Below are 22,551 nucleotides of genomic sequence, written 5' to 3'. Positions count from 1 at the left end.
TGTTGAAAGAATGAAAGGAAATACAGCGTGTGAAGCACTCAACAGACTGAGGGGTCAATTCATGTTTGATATTACCTTTTTTCCTGCTCTGTTTACTGGACCCTAGCTGGGGAGGCCCATGCAGATTGGCAGGCCTTTGTGTCTTACTGTCTTAGCTATGTGTAGCTCATCCTTTGTCTGGAATATAGGCTCCTGAGGACAGAGGTCATGTTTTGGATTTCTTGAACCCCTCCAATTTTTTTTGAATTGGCAGGAAAGCACCCCTTGGCAATGCAGTGGAGAGACACTGGCTCAGAGCCATGAGTTCTAATCCCAGCTGTGTCCCCAACCCACTGTGGGACCTTAGGCCAATCCCTTCCCCTCTCTGGGCCTCAGTTGTCCCATCTACAACACGAGGTACCTGCTCTAGACCACTGCCTACCGAAGCTGGGTGCTCATAAGAATCCTCTGAGTGCCTGCTAACAATACAGATCCTAGCTCCCAAGCCCAGATATTAATGGATCAGAATCAAACTTCTAGGGAGGCCTAGTCTTCAGAGCTGTCTGTCTACATAGAGCCAAAGTCAGCGGACTGCAAAATCAGAGCTTATCTGGTAATAACGACAGCAAAAATGATAAATTAAAGGCAGTCAAATACTATAAGAACTACTCCTTCCCCTCTGCGTGAAAATAGAAAGGATGTTCAGGATGCCTCAGATGCTGCCTGTGTTCCACATTGACCTCTAAATCAGCTTTTTCTGAGCTTTCTAACATTTACTCCATCCTTTCAAGCCAAGAGGCTACAAAAAATATATTCACTTTTTAGATTGGTTGACCATTAAAAAAAAAGACCATGATTTGCCCCCAAAAGAAGGCTGACACAAATTGTGAGACTCACACTTGTGTTGAGAACAGAAGATTCTCCAGGGCAAACATTTAACCTTAAATACTCCAGACCGAAATGTCACATTTGGAGATACTTCAAATGCAAATTCTTATGCTGTCGAAGTCAAGGTGAAACAGAAAACTGATAAGATTGTCAATTAATGTGACTTTTGGGGAAAGCAACCAAGATAATTCCTGTTGATCTTAGAGCTCTATTCTGAGAATCCAGCTTAATCTATCTTAAACAGAGGTGTGCAAAATGATTTCCATGATCGTCTACAGTTTGATCTGGATGGTGTTTTAAGATACACTTAAATGTATTCATTTGCTATAAGTTATACTGTTACTAACAAAAAGGAGAACATTCCTAACAGAGACATTAAAGCCTTGTTCTGAAGCTCAATTGTCCCCTCTGCCACCTGCTACCCATGGATCTCATGCAAGTTACTTAAGTGTCTTCACCTTTGACTCTCCATCTGGAAGATGTGAGGGTTAAAGACTTAAGACTGGTTTAAATACATAGAAGAGTGCCTGCCCTATAGCAAGCATTCAATAATTATCAGCAGTTTCTTGTACCATTATTAGAACAGCAGTCTGGTAAACAACCTAAATGATCAGCAATATGGTAGCAATTTAATAAAATAATTGTTTAAAAGAAGTTTGCAAGAACATGAAGCAGTGCCTATATTATCACTTTAAGGTAATTTTAAGAGAAAAAAACAGGATAATAAGATTAAGTATGAATTATAACCTCAGTTATATTTAGAAATATGCTTAGAATTAAGCATTGTGGGGTGCCTGGGGAGCTCAGTGGGTTAAGCTTCTGACTCTTGATTTAGGCTCAGGTCATGATCTCACGGTTCATGAGCTCAAGCCCTGCATCAGGCTCTGCGCTGCTAGTGTGGAGCCTGCTTGGGATTCTCTCTCTTTCTCTCTCTCTCTCTCTCTCTCTCTCTCTCTCTCAAAATTAAATAAATAAATAAACATTTTAAAACAGAACAAAGCATAGTAGGAAGCACATTGCGACATTTGCCAAGGTTGCCTTTGGGTGGCAAGACAATGGATGCTATTTATGCACTTTCTGACCTCTTCTACCTGCCTGAGGGACATGTGGCCACAGCCCGTATAGGCTTGAGGTCACTCCTTTTCTGTAGGGATTGGCCCCCAAACCTTAGACTGAGGCAATTTCTCCATTTCAGAGAGTCCCAAGGGGCAAGTGAAAGCAGGGTTGAGGTAAGGATAGGGCCCCTCTGTTCAATCATGGGGGGAAGGGCGGGAAGGGGGTCTGGCTAGCCACAAGTACCACAAATTGCTAAGCTTCAGGGGCAGGCAAACAAGGGGAACCAATGGCATACGCCTGCCTGCTGCTGATAGCACTCTCCTCTCCTCTTTGCAGCTGAACTACAAGGACTGTGAAAAGGCAGTGAAAAAGCACCACATCGACGGGCAGCGGTTTTTGGTAAGTGCTGGCCGGTTTGACACATTGGGACCAAAGCTGTTCCACACTTTAACCAATTATGGCAGGGCCAGCCAGTCTACCCTGTTCCTGGGGATGCCCAGAGTCAATGCCTGTCTTCAGGACCCCTACACAGCCCTTTGCCTTCTTCTGAGGTTTTATATGACCCTTGCTGTCATCACTTCTTGGGATCCTATTATTCAGGATACCTCCCAGTCTTTCACTGATACCAAGGTATATTCTATAGTCAATGTAGAAGGAGGAATCCAATATAGCCCCCCTCCCCCCAATCTTGAAAATCTATTCAAATGCCGTCCATATTTAGGCAAGTCTAAGGGGAAAAAAGACCACATGGGAGAACGGAAGATTCTTTTTTCCCATCTCTCATTCCGGAGTACATACTTACTGAGTGGAATAAAGTGTAGAATCACCCTCATTATTTCATTCCATCCCTCTTTCTCTCTACCAAATGCACATAGTTGGGTTTTTGCCAATTAAACACACATGTGATACGGCTCTCTCTACTCCAGTGTGTTGCAAAGAGCTTTAAGGGTAAGACTAAGATGCAGCTCTACATGAGCAACGAAGCCATTAAATAGAAAGGGATGCACCTCTGACGAGTAGCGAGTTGTTGGAAGGTGGTCTGAGCATGTCTCTTGAAATAGCACCTTTGTCTATAGGCAAGATAGACCCGACTCTACCAATCCAGCCCTTCCCATCTCATGCTTCCTCACCCTTCAAAAAGAAGCAGGAACGAGACTTCAAAGGTCTCATGGGTAGATGTTCACAATTTGGATTTGGAGTGAGGGGGGCAAGGTAAGTTGTGTTTGCTTGCAAGGCGTGGTCAGTAGCAATGAGGGGACTGGGCCATGAGACTTCAGGGTTAGAAGGGGCCAGAGAGGTCACGTGCTCTGGCTTTCCACTCAGCACTCCAATCCGTTTCCTATATTGCCTCTCTGCCACTAACATCTGCTTGAATTCTTTTAGTGATGGTGAGCTCACTACTACGCATGGTCATCTGCCCTTTCTAGGCAGCTCTTAAGTTTCATGTGGAGACCAAACTGTGCCCTGTTGGTCTGAGTTTTGCTTCCATATGCCATGTAAGACATGTTTACGCACTGCTTCACCTAAATCATGCATGCATTCACCCACTCATTCACTTCACAAGCATTTTCTTGGGCTCCCTTTACATACTGGACCATGCCACGTTCTGAGAATATAGAGGTAGCTAAGATGTGATTTCTGTTTTCCAGAAGCTGGTTTTACAGCAAAAAAGTATCTTTTGGAAGGCTCTAACCACCCCCTTTGCAACTGAGGAAACATGTACAGAGGTGTGATGTGAATGTGTACAGAGGTGTGATGTGAATTTTCTAAGTCACGTACCTAGTAATTGGACTAAAGTACACATTTAATTTACTCTAACATTACATGAGGGTTTTTTAAAATTTTTTAATGTTTATTTATTTTTGAGAGACAGAGTGCGAGCCAGGGAGGGGCAGAGAGAGAGGGAGACACAAAATCTGAATCAGGCTCCAGGCTCCGAGCTGTCAGCACAGAGCCTGACTTGGGGCTTGAACCCACAAACTGTGAGATCATGACCTGAGCCAATGTCGGATGCTTAAACAACTGAACCCCAATACTGTATGAGTTTTTAACAATGTTATTTCTTCATACTGAGCTTTGAGCCACGGAATACCTGGGGTTCTGTTGTCACTTTTGCACATTAGTACTATATGTAAGTATTTCCTTCTGGTGCCTTCAGCACTGAGAACTGAGATTGAGACTTATCAGTGTGAGTGGAAGGGAGTAACACATATTTGAGGATGGTCCTGCTTACAGCCCTGATGCTCTGGGTCACCTTGAGCAAGCACTTGACTTTTCTGAGCCTCTCTCCTCTCGAGCATGAGCACGAGCACGTTGGACTGGGTAACAGTGGGTGACAGTCCCTTCCAGTCCCTGCAACACTCCCTGTGTTAACTGCAGGCCTACTAGGACAGGGTTGTTTCCGTGGCTGAGAGAGAGTGTCTGAGCAGTTCTGTCTCCTCTGCTTTCATATCCAGGACCTGTCAGTCCCTGGAGACTGCTGTTCTGTTTATTGTGGGAGTAGGAGGAAGTGGAAAGAAGGGGACTAGGAATCCACAGAGCAAGGAGCAGAAGCTGGTTCCTGGTCCCACAACTGGGGTATTTAGAGACAGCTTCTGCTGATACCCACCCTCTACCCCAGGTGCCCTGGGTACAGTGTGAGCTCTGATCGGAGTCCTAATTTCTCATATATCATTCCTGGTTTTATAATATCCAGGACCATTCTGCTACTGAAGGCAAAAGTGGAAGACCATAGTCTCTCTGTCTCTCTGTCTCTCTCTTCACTGTTGGAGATAGTAGGTCCCTTGAATCTGTTTTGCTGCCATTTTGGTTCCCCAGTGAGAAGAGTAGGACCTTGTCTGGTGGGGAAAGGGGTGCCATGTTTTCGGAAGGTAGAGGAAGAGGATGAAATGTGTTAGGAACCCATGTCAGTTGGGAAGGCGGTGGCTGCCTGTAACAGAAACCTGACCACAGTGGCTTAACCAAATAGGGCTTTATCTTTCTCAAGTGATAAAGAATCTAGAGTAGGCTCTCGGGGCCGGTGAGTTGCTGAAAGAAGTCACCCAGAACACAGGCCCCTTCTAGTCATGGAAAAAGCTTGTGGCTTCTGTCCTACTGGTTGTAAGTTGGCTATGCCACCTCTAGACCTGACATCCACACTCCAGGCAGGATGGAGTGGGGGAGGGCAAAGAGTAGAAGGCACAAAAGTGTGTGGGGAACGCCTCCCCTTGCTTTCAGGAAACTAGTAACTTTTCTGGAAGTTCCACCCCCTAGACTTCGGGTTATATTTCACGGGCCACAACTGAGTCCTGTGACTTCCGCCACCTCCAAAGAAGTGTAGGATGTTAAATATTTTGGACTTGGCACATTTACTGCCCCTCACAAAATCCAGGTCCAGTCAGTAAGGGAGCAAGAGAGAGGGGATACTGGGCGGGCGGGCAGGAGTGTCCACACGTCGCCTCCCCAGGCAGGGGCCATGGTGAGGACACACTCACCACATAATCACACTCCTGCAAGACCATAAGTGATCATACAGGTAACCCAGAGTTGCTGGAAGCTTCAGAAGGAGTTAGAGGAAGGGTTACATCACGCAGCAGAACTCTCTGAAAATCCTGTTTAAATATCTCTCATCTTTCCGCCCAGTTTCTGTCCTTGTTCTAAAGGCCTTTCTCTTTCCTGATATCCTGTTCCTCTGTGTCTCCAGCCATGCTCACATCCACCTTCTCCTTCACATTCTTCCTCAGATCCCCTCAGCTTACATCCTCACGTTGGCCAGTCAGTAGTCAGCCCCCAGCTCCCTGGTGACCCCCAGGAAGTCCTGCATTCTGCGTGCCACTCTGAACATGTGTCTTGGTACATCCCTGAGAGGGAGGAGAAGCCAATGCACAGGGGATGTTAAAATTTAAATTAAAAAAAATTAACATTCATTCATTTTTGAGAGACAGAGCACAGGGGAGGGAGGGGCAGAGAGAGAGGTAGACACAGAATCCGAAGCAGGCTCCGGGCCCTGAGCTGTCAGCACAGAGCCCAATGCGGGGCTCAAACCCACACACCGTGACATCATGACATGAGCCAAAGTCGAGGCTTAACCAACTGAGCTACCCAAGTGCCTATGGGATGTCAAAATTAAAAAAGAGAGAGAAGTTAAGAAGCTTGACCAAAAGCCTGATTGTCAAGCTGGTGCATCCACTCTGGAAAGCAGTATGGAATTTCCTCAAAAAGATGTTTATAGTAGCATTATCAACAATAGCCAAACTATGGAAAGAGCCCAAATGTCCACTGAGTGATGAATCGATAAAGAATTTGTGGTATATATATATGCAATGGAATATTACTCAGCCACGAGAAGGAATGAAATATTGCCCTTTACAACTATGTGGATGAGAGCTAGAGTGTATTATGCTAAGCAAAGTAAGTCAGAGAAAGACAAATATCATACGATTTCACTCATATGTGGAATTTAAGAAACAAAACAGATGAACAAAGGGGAAAGGACCAAAGAAAGAGGGAAGCAAACCATAACAGGCTCTTAATGATAGAGAACAAACTGAGGGTTGATGGAGGGAGGCGGGTGGGGGATGGGCTAACTAGGTGATGGGTATTAAGGAGGGCACTTGTCCTGTTGAGCACCAGGTGTTATATGTAAGGGATGAATCAGTAAATTCTACTTCTGAAAACAATATTACACTGTATGTTAACTAACTAGAATTTAAATAAAAACTTGCAAAGAAAAAAAAAAGCCTGATTGTCTCAGGACTCTGGGCAAACTCCGGCCCCAACCCTGCTGCCAGGTTTACTGAGGGGCCTGGGTCCGAGAGCTGGAGCAGATGGGCCCAACAAACACACTGCTAAGATGCCCCCAGCCCTGTGCCACTGGGCTCAAAGGGGAGCGTGCCCAATGCTTACCCATAGGAGGCAAACAACCTGCCAGGCTCCCAGCCCAGAGCAGAAGAAGCAAAAACCTCCAAGAGCCAGCCAGACCCCAGCTAATTATTATTTATTTTCACACAAATTATTCACATTGGGTTTATTATTCATATAGGGCGTGTCAAGCAGTGAGCCAAGCACCTGACACGCATCATCTCATTCAGTGCTCACCACCCCTGAAAGGTGGCTCTTATTAGTATAATGATTCCTATTTTACAGAGAAGGAAACTGAGGCTCAGTGAGCCTAACTGTGTGCCCCAAATCAGACAGCTGTTAAGTGGATGAACCAAGATGCAAATCCAGCCTGACTCAGAGCCTCCACCGTAACCACCTGGTTCTCTAGCCTCAGTTAGAATGCCAGTGGATGCCCTTCTCTGTCTCAGCATTCATCCCATGGAAAGTGTGCTCACCTCTTTTCTGTTTCCAGTATCGGCACCCTGCCTCTCCTCCTCCCTCCAGGGCACCTTCTTCTCTTACCCTTCCCCCCACTCCTCCCCTCCAGCATGGGCCAGCGGGTCCCTCAAAGGGATCAGATGTGGGAAGAGAGAAATTTGCAGGGAGAAAATCGATCGCAGATACCACAGGGCAAGCTTCCAGTCTCAGCTCCATCACCCACAAGCTAAAATTCCATCAACATCCCAGGGCCTCGGTTTTCTCACCTATAAATGGGGACGCTGATACTTCCTAAATCACAGGACTGATGTGAAGATTAGTTGAGGTGCTAGCAAGGCAGAGGCCCAGAGTCAGTTCTTCACAAATATGAGTTCCTTTCTCCTTTCCCTTCTCTGTTCCCTCAGGAAAGCCTCTTTATTGAATCCTACCACTAACCCTGATGAGAGAGGCTTTTGCTGGTATCAGGGCACAGATTCCTTCTCCAGGCTGGCTTCTCACAGCTCCTGCATATGGAAACTGAGAGGGACCCTGAAGTCTGGGGTAAGAGCCTAGGCAAGAGGTCACAGCGTGTGGCCAAATTCGGCTCATGAGACGAGTGGTTTGGCTTCACAGTTTAGCTCTCACGTGCGTGGTTGTTTGTTTGCTTCATTTAAAGTTATTTGTCGATATTTCGAACTCAGGAAATTTCACCTAAAATCCAGGGTTGGGTATTCCCTTTGAAAACGTAGACGCGGCAACACCAGGCCCACAGGTTTTCACGCAACATCTGGAAGCTGGGCTTTGGGTAGGTGAGGGAGGTGTACCCTTCACTCAGCTGAAGGCCCACGGCTCCTGTTTCACACCTCCCTCTCCTCACCTGGCCCAAGGCCCCTCCTGTGGGTTGTAACCTGCCCATGTCTTCGTTTCAGAACCTGACAGAAAATGACATCCAGAAGTTCCCTAAGCTCCGGGTGCCGTAAGTACTCCCCCCGATTCCTTGAGTGTTTTGGGGAACCGAGGCTGGAATGGGACATAGCCCAGGGATAGCTGGGTCAGTTAATCTGTCACGGTTGGTTTGAACTAGGAAAGTGAACAGGAAGGCTATAGAGAGGCAAGTGCAGGGCACGGGAGAGAGAAGTGATACTTGATAAGTTGAAAGAAAAAAGAAAGTAACAGATCCAGCCCAATGGGTGTGTTGGCAGCTCTTGCCAAAGCCAAGCCTGACTGTGAGCCACGTCTTCATTTCCTCTCTCCCTGTGGGGTGGCTTGGGCACCGGCATCACGAGATCCGTTCCACGAGGGCATCATCATCAGATCAGTGATTGCTTAAGCTTTCTGGACCACAGTCTCCAGCTCTTGGCCATGAGAGAGTTGGACCCAATGAAGAGTGGCAACGGACATCATTCTGTCTGTCGCTACCTGTTGCTTGAGAATGGCTGCCGGGGCCACTGTACTGAGAAGAATCCTGAGGAAGGGAGAGCGTGACGCGTTGCTGAGGTCTGGGGTGGGTGCGGATGGGAGAAGATGCATCACGCGCTTTGCGTCGTGTGTTTTCATCCCTCTAGCAAGGGTCTTCCGGACTCAAAAGCTTACCCGAGCCAGGCAGGAGATATAAATGTGTAAAATGGGCCGTCTTGAGCCATACAAAGTCCTATCAATTTCTCCTTCATTTTACCACCTTTGAATAGAATATGAGTATGAAGAAATATTTCTCCACTATCACAAACATAATAGCACAATTATGGTGTCAAAAGAGGTCATCAGCACTAAGCCGCGTTGTCGGTGAAGAATTAGGGAGTGGTGGAGATTGTGGAAAATCGGAATATTTTCCCTCCCAAGAGAGCTGCAGCCACTCCGTGCCAGTCCGTATGGACGTGATGATGTCCCATCTTTGAACTTATCAAAAGGCACTAGAAATCTCCGTGTTATGTAATATATTCTTAGTATACATAATAAACATATGTAATAAAATATATTTATGCAATATATTTATATAATATATATAGGATATATTTATACAATATATATAGTATATATTTATACAATATGTATTTTGTATATATTTATACAATATATATTTTATGCAATATATATTTATATATATATATACATATATATATATATATATATATATATATATATATGTATATATATATACCTGGTCCTTGAGAGCAGTTGGGTTTGCATCTCCTGGTCCCCATACAACACTAATACTTCACTCATTTAATGAACTGCTACTAGACGCCGATTTAACGTCAGACCCTTGTTAATTACTCAGGCTACAAATACATAAGGGACAGAATCCCCACTGCAGGACACTCACATTCTAGTGGGAGGGTCAGATATACAAAGCAATCATACCATGATTGATTAACGGTGCTGGGGCACATGCATGGGCACGTTCACCGGGAGTAGGAGGGCAGGAGTCGTTTTTGCCTTGGCATTTGGGGAAGACTTTGGGAAGGCAGGAAAGCTAAGTTGGGTCTTGACATATACCAGGAATGGTCAGATAAAGAATGGGTTGAAGGACGTTCTAGGAATGGGGACTATACTGCAAAGGCACAGGCACCAGGGAGTTTAATGAAACTACAAGTGGGCCAGAGCAACTGGGGCATGCACATGGGGGCACAAAACAAAGAGGCTGCAGTGACTAGTCACAGTTTAGAAGGGTCCTGTGAACTATCCTAAGGAGTCTAGGAGGGGTGTGGAGGTGAGTGCAACAGGGAGAACGCGAAGGTAAAGCTGGTGTCTTGGCTTTCTCTAGCCAGTGTGAAAGATGGAGGGCCCAGCCTGTGGCATGACAGCCAGCTAGGGGGTGATGGACATGACCCTGCTAATGAGGTAGGAGCCTCAGCGAGGGCTGTGGCCCCTGAGGACGCAGGGATCAGGCCAGAGGGGATTTAATCAGAGCGGTGGAAGGAAAGAGATAAGGAAGGCCCTTTCAGCTTGGAAGATCCTTTTTTATCTTAAGGCTGAGCTCAGTTGATGTCTGGAGCTATGCCTGAGTGCTTGGAGAAGGAGGCGGGGTGAGAAGTGGTTTTCGGTTAGCGTGCAAGGCGGATTGTAAACACTCACACGCTGCGGGTGCGGTAGGGCTGGGGTATTCCTTTAGCTATTTGAAAACTGAATCAAAATCCCTCTCCAACGTGTGCATGTGTGCCCCAGACAAGCTATGGACCTGCCCGTGGAACATGAAGGTGAATGGGGAATAGTGAGGGAGGCATCTAGGGAAGGTCCCTGCTGCCCTGATTTGGTGATTCTAAGCGTGACTGTCCCTCTTGGCAGACGTGTATAAGAAGCACCAATCCCAGTTCTACTTCTAATGAGCTCTGTGCCTGGGAAGAGTCCCTAGTCTACTCTCACTTTCCCAGTCTCTAAAATAAAGGAATGTGACCATGCAACTCACTCTTTTAAAGGTTATAATTTTAGGTATAAACAGGCAGACAGAAGAGCTTAGTGAGTAAAAGTACAGGCTCTGAGGTCTGACTACTTGAGACCCAATCCTTCCATTCACCAGCTGTGAGTTTGTGGACAAGTTATCTGAGTTCCCTGAGCCTCAGCTTCCTCATCTGTAAAATGGGGATAATAATAAAACCTACCTCAAAGAGTTAGTGGGAAGGTTAGAGGAAATAATAATATGCCCTGAAGAAGTGTTAGCTATTCCTGTTATTTTATGGAAAATCCCAATGAGCACCATTCTGTTTTTACTAATCATTCTATCCTGCGAGAGGGGGAGGATTAGAGACTAGAAAGGCATGGACTTTGGAGCAAGGGAGAGCCACGTTCCAAAGTGGGCTCTGCCTCCCACCAGCCATAGGACCTGGGGAAATCCCGTCAACCCTCTGTGCCTGTCTCATCTGTAGAAGGGAAACGAACTAACTCTCAGGCATTGCTGGGTTATAAAGGAGGCAGCCCATGTAAGCTGCCTGGTGGTGCCCTGGATGCATATAGATATTCAATGCTGATTTGTTTCATTCCCTTGTACATAGGTTCATTTGCCATAATCATTACCCTGAAGGGCTATGGGAAAGAAATTGTGTTTATGTACAGCAGACCAAAACAAGATTATGCTCCTCTGAATATCTTGATTTTCTTCTCCCATGCTTAAAAAAAAAGAAAAAAGAAAACTCTATTAAATAGATGTGTAAGAAGGCAGATTCTGGTGAGGAAGGCTTTGTTTGCAAATACAGTACCAGCTACTCTCTCAGACAGTTTCTCTCAGAGACACCCTGGATGCTGTAATGGAGGAGAGTTTTTAAATAAAACAACAAAGCTTCCCTTATAGGGATGAGCTTAAGACCCATGGCATAGCTGAGCATTATCTGGTTAAATCAATAGAAGACAGGTTAAAATCTGATGATGCCTGTTTGGAGTTTATTTTTAAAATTTTATGAATTTTATATTTAAATCCATAGTATAAACTAAAAGATAAGGAGAAGGGAGTGATGGGGTCACGGTGTATGCAACAGATAGGTGTTGGATGAGTCTCTTTATATCATGAGTTCCCACTGTACCCATTACCGATAGTGGAATTAGGCTGGGAAAAAGCTGAGATCCCATCAGAGGGGTGATGCGGTAATACCTGTTTATTCGTCCACCCTCCTGATGAAGCTGTCGGTCTCCTCATAGCAGAGACAGCATACCTAAGATACAGCGGACAGGGAAAGAGGACAGAGGCAGGCCGGAGGGAGGGACCCAACGGTAAATAGGCCTTCTTGTGCTCCTTAAAGAATGTGACCAAGCCTTAACAGAACTGCCAGGATGACAGGCTGTCTGCCCTTCTCCTTCCTTCTCACATTCATTGGCTAATCCCTGACCAGGTAGCCAGTCCTCCCCACATGAGAAGGGCCTCCTCTCAACTGACGTCACTCCTTCTCCCCGAAAGCAAGTACAGAAACTTGACTTCCTAGATCCGCCCCATGGTAAAACTGCTCACGTGGCCCTTGACAAGTGCCTCTCTTGGCGCCTCACTTTCTTGGGTGGTAAAAATGGGAATAATTTAATTTGCCTACCACAAAATAATTGTGAAGCCCAAGTAAAATACTACATGTAAAATTATCGGGGGATCCAAGGCTGAGAAGTGGGGAGACCACGCCAGGCCCTCCAACTTTTGCTTCCCACCCACACGTGATTCTCTCCTGAGGCCCGAGATGGTGGCAAAAGGCACCTTCCTGAGTCCCAGGACCCACACCTGGCTTTTCAAGTTACGAGGACAGACCTTCCAGAGGTTTGGCTCTTGGTTCAAGGAGGAAGACCCTTAGAAGTGGAACATCCTTTAAAGAAGGATGAAAAGCAGGGCGCCTGGGTGGCTCAGTCGGTTAAGCACCAGCTTCAGCTCAGGTCATGATCTCGCGGTCCATGAGTTCAAGCCCCACGTCGGGCTCTGCACTGACAGCGCAGAGCCCGGAGCCTGCTTTGGATTCTGTGTCTCCCTCTCTCTCTGCCCCTCCCCCACTCACACTCTGTCTCTCTCTCGAAAATAAATAAACATTAAAAAAAAGTTTAAAAAGAAGGATGAAAAGCAGAGCAAGAGCCAGAGGGAGAGTGTGAATGTGTGCTGGGTGCCCTGGGGGAGGGACTGACCCGGGGACAGAGGACAGGCAGGCAGTGACAGGCGGAGAGCTGGAGACGAGGCTGTAGGAGAGGACAGAGCTGAGCAAAAAGGCTTCTCCTGTTCTGGGCCTGGGAATGTGTTCTGCTGGGAGGCACCAGTGTGCCCTCTGGAATCAGAGTCGAGGGAGCAAGGCTTCCATTGTGGGAGGGCCTGGAAGAGAGAGAGAAAGCTCTCTCAAGTTCTTCCTGGGGGAGCTGAGGCAAACAAATGCATTTGTATTATAAGCCTGTGAACGCCACAGGAGCACCTGCCACAATATAGGACACACAGAGGGACTGTTCCTGGACGGACGTCTCCTCTTCCTGTGTTCTATGGGATCTGGTACTTTCTATCCTACTCCGCTTCCTCCCTACCTCCCCTTTCTGCCTGCCTTTCTTTCTATACTGTCCTTCTTACTTCTCTGTGACCAGCAAAGTTGATTTCAAAACCTGGAGTGGGCCTCCACTTGTCCTTGATAAAGCACAAGGGACCATTGAAAGGGAGCCCATCTCCTCCCTCACCTCCTCCTCCTCCCCCACCTCCTCCTCCACATTCTCCACCTTCTCCTCCTCTTCCATCTCTTCCTCTATCTCCTCCTTATCTAGTTTCTCCTCCACCTTCTCCTCCTCCACATCCTCCTCTCTCATCTCTTCTCCTTCCATTGCCTCCTCCTCCTCATTCACCTCCCCCTTTCCCATCTTTCCCTCCCCCACCTCCCCCTTCCCCATCTTTCCCTCCCCCACCTCCCCCTTCCCCATCTTCCCGTCACCCATCTACCCTCCCCTGTCTCCTCTCCCTCCATCTCCTCCTCCTCATCCTCCACCTTCTCCTCCTCCAGCTCCTCTCCCTCCTCCCCCTTCCCCTCTCCCTCCATCTCCTCCTCCTCCTCCCCCATCTCCTCCTCCTCCAGCTCCTCTTCATCCTCCCCCTTCCTCTCTCCCTCCATCTCCTCCTCCCCCATCTCCTCCTCTATCTCCTCCTCCATGTCCTCCTCTTCCTTCTCCTCCTCCAGCTCCTCCTTTCCCTCCTCTTTCTTCCTTCTCCTCCTCCTTCTCCTCCTCCTCCTTAAAATTAAAAACAAAGTTCCAAGAACACAAAGAATAACAAGATTGATTTCATGACCTTTTGAGACTGTAGGAGTCACCCAGGAAACTCATTGGTATCGCTGCTCCCAGGCCTCCCCCATGTAGGCTCTGATAGGCTAAGTCTACAGTGAGCTGGTAATCTGTGTTTATAGCAGGTGCACCCATGTAATTCTGGCAGTCAAGCTGGTCAGGATTCCCTAACCAGGGCTATCCCTCTTATTTTGCTGCTGAGGAACTGGAGCCTAGGGAGGACAAATGCCTTGCCGTGGTCATCTAGTAGGCACTGCTTATGGGGCAGGACGTTGCAGTCAGACTCGGGACAGAGACCCACACTCTGTCTTCTAACATCACCAGGAAAGGCCTGTGGCTGAGAAGTCAAAGACTGGCCCCCATCTTGCAGCAAGCTAGGGCTGCAACTGTGCTGGAAGCACCTTGCTACAAGGCTTGACTTCCTGTCAGACGGTTCAGCCCCAATTTAGCAGCCAGTTTATCCCTAAAACAAGGCAAAGCAGAGAGAATCATGTCTACCCGCCACCCAGCCCTGCTGCTGAGTGAGGCCTGGCATTTGTGGGGAGGAGGAGGAATGAGTCACCTCCGGCCACTCACTGTCACATGGTTCTCCGAGGGTGTGAGAGTGGGGGACAACTTTGAAGGTTCACACACAGCTTCCACACACCTGCCCTGTCCGTCAGCACTGCCACCTGCCCACCCGCCCCTCAGTAGTGGTCCCGGCTGGCTTGGAAGGTGCCCTTTGATGCCTGTCAAAATAGGAGGACCCTGGGAGCCCATGTTTTGCTGCAAGCCGGCCGGGCGGGCCCTGCTCTGCTCTCTGTCACCTCTTTGCAGTTCTTCTGTCAGGGCCTGCGGTTTGACATTTCCTTCCTTAGCCAGTTAGAGCCCCAGAAGCCTCTAGCCTGGCTGTTAAAGATACTGGTAAGAAGAGACACCGCAGAGAGCAGGTCTTTTCAGGACCAAAGCAGCTGTGTGGGCTGGTCAGAGCCTACCAAGCACTGCTGGACGGGCACTTTGAGGGGCGGCCTAGTCCCCCCTTCTTCAGGTCATTGCTGAAATGTCACCTCTGTGGGGAGGCCTGCTCATTTTCAATTGCAACCCCACCCTACCCGTGCATTCCTGCCCCCTCACCCAGCCCCCACCTCCCTTGCATGTATCTATACACAATACTTAGAATTTCACTTCCTTAAATGTTCATTGTTTATCCGTCCCTCTCCACTAGCACGTAAGCTCCGTGAGATCATGGGCCTTTGCTTTATTCAGTGAGGCTTCTTGAGCTCTCAGCAGAGGTGCTGGCACTCTGAAGGCCCTCAATGCATATTGTTGAATGAAGGCGTGCCTGCATGGGAGTGGCTGCTGTGGCCACCACTGCCTGACCCGGCCAGGAGGCAGGGTACCAGCAAGCCTCCCCCTGTGGCTCTGTGGGAGCCGTCCGTCCCACCTGTCCGACGAGGGTGGAGAGGGACTCCCATCAGCTTCTCAAGATAATCGCATAGAGGAAGCAAAAGAAGAGTGTCACAGGTGCTCCGGTGGCGTAATCAGGAGGCCACTGTGAAGTCCCCGCCCCTGCTTTAAAGCATCTCCCCAGTGGGGGCAGTGTGAAATCCCAACAGTGACATTACAGTGGAGGACGGAACATTGCCCTCTCTCCTCCGTCCTCTTAAGTCCCCAGTGTGTTTATAAAATTTATCCTGTCATTCTAATGAGGGAGAAAGGCTGAGAGCAGCAGTGTCCTGGGACCACAGAGAAGCGGGGGTTGGGGAGACTGGGGGCATGATGAGGGAAGCAGGTGGTAGTGGATGCTAAGGACCACCTTTGCCAACTTAGCTATTTTGTTTTAGTCCAAACTAGTTACCTTGAGATGGTCACTTAACAGAAGGAATGTAGATACTGGCTCATTCTTGGATGGGCCACAGGCTCAATCGTGTCGGCTCCTGGGAAGCTTGTAGCATAATGAAAATTAACACAAGGTTGTGGGATGTTAAAAATATGCTGCTCTGGTAATCAGGGAGCCTGGCTTCTGGGGCAGATGTGTTTTCTGGGAGGGGGTGGCTTTATCACTAACCCACTCCTTTGGCCAATCCCTTCCTTTGTCTGAGCCTCTGTGGCCTCATCTATAAATTTATTTATTTATTTTTGAGAGAGAGAGAGAGACAGAGCGTGAGCAGGGGAGGGGCAGAGAGAGAAGGAGATACAGAATCTGAACCAGGCTCCAGGCTCTGGGCTGTCAGCACAGAGCCCGACACGGGGCTCGAACTCACAGGCCATGAGATCATGACCTGAGCTAAAGTCAGACGCTCAACTGACTGAGCCACCCAGGTGCCCCTGTGGCCTCATCTAAAAAATGACATGAATTAGATCATCTCTGAGGTTCCTCCCAGTTGTCCCCAAATCTCTCAGAAATACTGAACCTGTTTACTAATGAGGGCTTTCTTGGTCTCAGTGGTGGGTGCAAAGGGAGGCTGGAGTCTCCTGTACTGGAGATTTGAGAGACCCCACGGACTGGACACTTACTGCTAGGGTGTGCTGGAGGTGCAGTCCTGTTTGTGAAAGCCCTCTCTGTTCTGGAGTTTGAGGATTTGCTAGCTCCCAACCCCCAAGGACTAAGAGTATCTCCAAGGTTCCTGGCCGAGGTTGGTCTCGGGACATGGATGAATCAAGGAGTCTCCCACTTTGCAAGATGTGCCCTGACTGGAAATGCTTCTCCAAATTTTATGAAAATCCATGTCACTGAGGAGTCAGAGAGGGGAGAATAAAAGGAGATACAGGCCAAAGAACAGCTCACCAGGGCTCCCGTCAAGCTCTGTGACAAGCAGCTGGTTCCTCCAGGTATCAGATGGTTCGAGGGTTCCTGGAGGCCTGCCATCACCACAAGGACATTAAGCCAAGCGTCAGGGGACCTCAGCCCCAGGAGCAGTAAGACAAGAAAGTACACGGTAGTCGTGTCCAGGTGGCAAGGCTACAGGATTTCAGAGAAGGGGAGCCAGGTGAGAGCTGACTAGTCTTCACAGAGGGTCTTTGAGCCTCACTGAGGAGGTGAGCCAGCACAGAGGGCCTCCTGCACAGGAGCAGCGACTGTAAGGGGATGAAGTTGGCAAGTTCTGGGAGGAAGTGAGGAGCAGAGGCCCCTGCAGAGGGGACTGGCTGGAGGCCAGAGGAGGCTGGTCATGCTTGGCCAGGATGTCTGAGATTACGCAGATAAGGGAACTCCAAGACTCATGGGAAGGTTTGGCTGGAGGGACAGAGGATGATTTAGTCACCTTATCTGTCATTCATCTCCTAGGATTCTCAGTAAGTTAAGTCAAGAAATCAACAAGAATGAAGAAAGAAGGAGTATTTTCACACGCAAGTGAGTGGGGAAGCCAAGGGCCCAGTGTCACTGTGACGAAACCCAAAGAATTTCCAAACCCAAGCTGAACCTTAAATGGAAGGCACAGGACTGTTTTTGCCCAAATTTTTGATATGTGACACTCCTTCAGTCCCAGGGGCTTGAAGCTGGTGCCCAGGAAGGGATGGAGAGTTTCCCTTCTCTGACTTACATCCTGCCCCTGGGTCTGGGACTTCAGGGAAACTTCCCCTGGAAAGTCAGACAGTCACAAGCCCCCAGTTACACCACCAATGTGACTTTGATCGTTTCCAGAATTTTCGGACAGCCTGGCCCGGGTAGCTAAGCAACAAGGACACCAGTCTTGGGTGGGGAGACATACCCGCTGCTGGGAGCTGCTCTTGTAGGGCTTGACTGAGGGAAGAGGGAAATGCCCCTACATCAGCAGCACCATTAACGCAATGCCATTTGCCTTTGCAGACCCCAAGTCCAGCGGTTTCCTGAAGAGACAGGTAAAGGTGTCAGGGCTAAGAGTGATGCGTTGGGAGGTGACAGATACTTCCCTTCTGTCTGCTGGTCTTACTCATTTGCCTGCCAGGCAGTTCTCACTCAGAGAGAGGTTTGGGTCCAAATGGAGAGCAGGAGAGATCTTACTATGCCAGGGACCTGGGTTTTGGCCCCTGCTGAGCTGGGACCCTCTGCAGATCTAAAATGAAGAACTCTGTGGTGAGGCATAGGAGGACCCAGGTTCTGACTGAACACCTGAGCGAAGCCAGTGCCCCTGCTTCTGGGTCTTTAAAGCAGTTTTCAACTGTTAAATTGTACCGTGTTACAGGGCAGATCCCTGGGCCCCACCCAGTCCTGCTGAATCAGAGGCTTTAGGGATGGGTCCCCACTGACTGTTACGTAGTGAAAGGTTGAGAACAACTTCTTCCCTCTGGTAGAATGAACTGCTCAGGTAGAAACTCTAGAGCTGATGCTAAACTAACCCCCAGGTACATCGAAGGTAGGATGGAAGCCTGGGATGGACAGGGGGGTGAGAACACATCAGATGGGGTGCTGCTCTGCCTTTTTTGCTAAAGGCTTCCTTTGGTACTGATGATGGTGTTATCTCCTTTCACAGAATGCCATGAAGAAGACAACGGGGGCTGGTCATCCTTTGTGAGTACAGTGTGGGCTCATCTTCCACCCTTACAGAAATTTCCAGAGCACCTTTGTAATAAGGAACTAACACAATGCCAAAACGAGCAAGGCCTCTAACAAGATGCCAGTATCCCCGCTGGTGGCGGCAGGGGGAGGGCACATAAGATATGTTCTATGAAGGTCAGATAGTAAATATTTCCAACTTTGCCATCCACACGACCTCCAGCACATCCACTCACCTCTGCTCTTGTAGCACAAAAAAAGCCATAGATGATATCGGAACAGTTGTGCTTGGCTGTGTGCTAATAAACCTTTATTTGCAAAAGCAGATGGTGGGCCGGACTTGGCCCATGGACTGCAGTTCACAGATCATACCATTATTAACTATTATCACCCCCACAGCAGGGCCTTCCCCCAACTCCCTCCCCTAAACGGTCTACACTAAAGTAGCTTTAAAATAGCTTTTATTATAGGGGCACCTGGATGGCTCGGTTAAGTGTCTGACTCTTGATTTTGGCTTAGGTCCTGATCTCACGGTTTGTGGGTCCGAGCCTCACATTGAGCTCTGCATATCAGTGCAGGGCCTGCTTGGGATCCTCTGTCTCCCTCTCTCTGCCCCTCCCCTGCTCACTCTCTCTCTCTTTCTCTCTCTCTCTCTCTCTCAGAATAAATAAACATTAAGACATTTTTTAAAAATAGCTTTTCTTATAGACTTAAGTCCCCACTGGTGAAACAGAAGGAAAGAGATTTCAGAATCAATTATTAGCCCGAAAAAGGCCTCAGGGAAGGTCCAAACCAATTGGGTTTTATGTTTGAGGGGTCACGGTGACCCCTTGGAGAGTCTGAGGAACTCTGGATGTCCTCTTCCCAGAACACTGCATCCACTGTCACCACATGAAGCTGGGCTCTAGCTAAGAATGCTATTATGGCCCATAGCCCACTGTGTTCATTCTACAGAGGGAGCGGCCGGGCCCAGTGGAGAACAGGACTTATGTAGAGCCACACAGCTAATTACAGGCAGGCCTGGGACCCAGGTGGCCTGACCCTCAGTCTAGTGGTCTTTCTGGTAAGCAGCTGCCTCAGTGCCTTCAGGAAGCAGATAAAACATTCCTTGTCCTGTTGGGAGTCTGGCAAAAGGAAGCACAGAATTTGAAAAATGCTAGCTAAGTCTGTGCTTTCTACATGAAGTCAAAGGAATTGGACAGATTTATTTTGTACAAAAGGGAAAATAGACCAGAGATTCACCTAAACCATTTACAGTTTTGCACAGAAGCTGCATCTTGGCCACTGCTTGCATTTGGTCCCTTCTGGTGGGAGCCCAGCCTGCAGCTAGTGTCCTTCACCCTCTTCATGAACAGAGGCTTTCCATGAGTGCTGCCTCAACACTCATGCGTTCCAATACATACCCAGGCCTGCACAGGGCATGGGGCAGGTGGGGTAGAGATAAAGAACCCACTTCTGTGAGCACTTCACAGCATAGATCACACATACACACGGCAGAATATGATTAGGAATGCATATGCACATTTAGGAGACAAATCATGGGGGAAACCCACTGTTCTCAAAGTGAGAGGAAAAGTCTGCTGTTGAGAAAGACCTCCAGGTTAAAGGCTGGTCCAAAGCAGGAGCAATGAGGCTGAGGGGTGCAGGCTGAGACAATCTAGGGATTCCTCTGTCAGTCAAGGGCAGTCGGTAGGGCCCAGAGAGTGGTGGAGGCCACTATTCCCAAGTTCCCTGACTCAGGGGTTCCATCCCCTGCTCTCAAGTTACAGGAACACAAAAGATGGCATGAAGACTTTCTCAGAGTTCAGGAGGATACTCAACCTCACTTTTCCTTCCCATATTTTAAAAAAATATTCCTCTATCAAACATGAACACAGCAGTCTTTCAATAGAACAATGAAGACAGTCTTTCTTAAGTCACTTAGCAAAGCTGTGAGGATTTCACACCTTTCCTCATCAACATGCGACTTCCTGCTGCTTCTTTCCATGCTGCCCTTGACTTTAGAGAACTGCCCTGGGCTCGTTTATTACCCACCTGACTTTGGCATGAGAGTGATAAGGCATGTGTTGCTCGGTGGCTGATGGTGCCACCTCTGCTTGGGAAACCATTACGGTGACTGTCCGCTTTCATGAGCTACCTCAAAGGCAACCACTCAGTCCCCAGGGCTCACTCTCCCTGAGGCCCACAAAGAAGCACACATAAAATACAACAGAAAGTTTAAAATTTAGAAAGAGAGTCTCTTCCAAAAGAGCAGCTTTAAACTCAGTGTCAGATGTCATGAATAATAGGCTGGTGTTTCCATACCTTCAGCTCTCAGCAAAGAGAATAGCACAGCCCTGACTCTCCCCTTTCAGACACAATTTAATCTGCCTTCTAATTAACAGGCTTTGGTTATCTGGTTTCCCCATTAGCATGGCCTTCAACACTGCACTAGATTATAATGAGAAGAAATGTTTGGAGCACAGGCACACTAAGACAGAACTGACAATTAACCAGCGGCATCACAAATGCTCCAGGCATTTAGACTTCCTCTTGGTGATGCCCGGAATAAAAAACATGTTTACTCCACACAGAGCCAGCTTCTCTCACCCCTCTCTTCCAGTGTCCTCTTCATTTCTTTTGCTTTTGTCTCTTGTGCAAAAAGGTGCAGAGGAAAATGCACTCGCCTCGTGGTCTAAGGACCTTGACAGAGACCCCAAATCCACGACTTGCTAGCCCTATGATTTGTACACCCAACCTCAGTGTCCTTACCTGTAAAATGGGAGTGACCGTCCTAGTACTGGCAGAGAGAGAGAGTCGATGCAGGCACATGGGTGTCACGGAGCCTGTACAAACTGGGCCGTCCCTGTCACTGTGTTGGTAGGAAGAAGATGACTATGAAAGCCCCAATGACGATCAGGAGGGGGAGGACGAGGGTGACTATGAGTCCCCCAACGAGGAGGAGGAAGGGGCGCCCGTGGAAGACGATGCGGATTATGAGCCACCGCCCTCCAATGATGAGGAAGCTCTGCAGAACTCCATCCTGCCTGCCAAGCCTTTCTCCAACTCCAACTCCATGTACATCGGTAAGGCCCTGGCAGCCCGCCCCGCCCGTGCAGCTCAAAAGTGCCCGCCAACGCCAGCTCGGCTCCTTACCGGCTGTGTGGCTTTGGGCAAGTGACTCCACCTCTCTGGGCCTCAATTTCCTCATCTGTGAAATAGGATAATAACCATACACAGACCCCAGAGCTTTGCTGTCAGGATTTTATTTTATTTTTTTTAATATGAAATCTATTGCCAAATTGGTTTCCATACAACACCCAGTGCTCATCCCAAAAGGTGCCCTCCTCAATGATTTTAAATATTACAGACAAATTGTTGCCTGTGGGGGCTGATACGGGCACTGAACTGCCACCGAAAGGTATTTGGCAGTAACAATTCATTTTGTGTACTACTTAGGTACTCAAGAACGCCTCCCCGTTGCCCATTTTTTGAGCAACTCCTAGATACATGGCACTTCCATCCACAAACCGCCACAGTAAACAGAACGATACTGAGGGGGCTGGATCCTGACTCAAAAATTTTTGAACAGTATTTAAGATTTTTCTTGTCGGTCTGTTCCTATCAGCCTGTTTCTCCCTCATTCATTCATTTTTCCATTCAACAAAAATTACTGATCTCCTATTGCGAGCCAGGCATCATTCTAAATGCTGACATTTGAAATCGTCAGGAAAGAAGACTATAGCCCTTACCTCGTGGGGCTTACACTCCAGGCGCGGTGGTGACAGAAAATAAGTCTGCGCCCACTTGCAGAGCCGAGGCTCAGAGTCAGCTAGAAAGTTGATGACCTGTATCACAAAAAGATTGGTACCACTTATCCGTTATGCCATACAACACTTTCGCCATTTTCAAGCCCTCTCACAAACACTTTGTCATTTCATTTTGTGTTTTGAAGCACACTGTGTGATATGGGGAAAAATTATCAAGCCTGTTTCATATACAGGGAAACTGAGGCCCAGAGAAGAAATGGATAATTAAGTTGTTGAGTGCCTCGTATGTGCTGGTAATGGAGACACAGAGTGAAGAAGACAGTCCTCACCCAAAAGAACTCACCGTCCGGTGGGTGAGGTAACATCAAACAAATGGGGCACAAATGACTTAATTAAACCACGATATGATATATACTGATATAGACGCAGGGAGGCAAGTGC

General features: G+C 48.1%; 1 protein-coding gene across 2 annotated transcripts in view; it reads left to right on the top strand.

Moving 5' to 3' along the window:
* LCP2 (lymphocyte cytosolic protein 2) overlaps positions 1 to 22,551 on the top strand; it is a 45,768-nt gene that overhangs the window by 2,611 nt on the left and 20,606 nt on the right. For both annotated transcript variants that reach the window (XM_058723240.1, XM_058723248.1), the window contains exons 2-7: positions 2,260 to 2,322; positions 8,130 to 8,176; positions 17,174 to 17,239; positions 17,696 to 17,727; positions 18,339 to 18,376; positions 21,225 to 21,426. In XM_058723240.1, the coding sequence (XP_058579223.1) occupies positions 2,260 to 2,322; positions 8,130 to 8,176; positions 17,174 to 17,239; positions 17,696 to 17,727; positions 18,339 to 18,376; positions 21,225 to 21,426 (448 nt within the window). The remainder of the gene's footprint in view (positions 1 to 2,259; positions 2,323 to 8,129; positions 8,177 to 17,173; positions 17,240 to 17,695; positions 17,728 to 18,338; positions 18,377 to 21,224; positions 21,427 to 22,551) is intronic.

This window comes from Neofelis nebulosa, chromosome 1 (assembly GCF_028018385.1).
Source record: "Neofelis nebulosa isolate mNeoNeb1 chromosome 1, mNeoNeb1.pri, whole genome shotgun sequence".
NCBI classification, from domain to species: Eukaryota; Metazoa; Chordata; class Mammalia; order Carnivora; family Felidae; genus Neofelis; species Neofelis nebulosa.
This window is presented reverse-complemented; position numbering and strand designations above follow the sequence as displayed.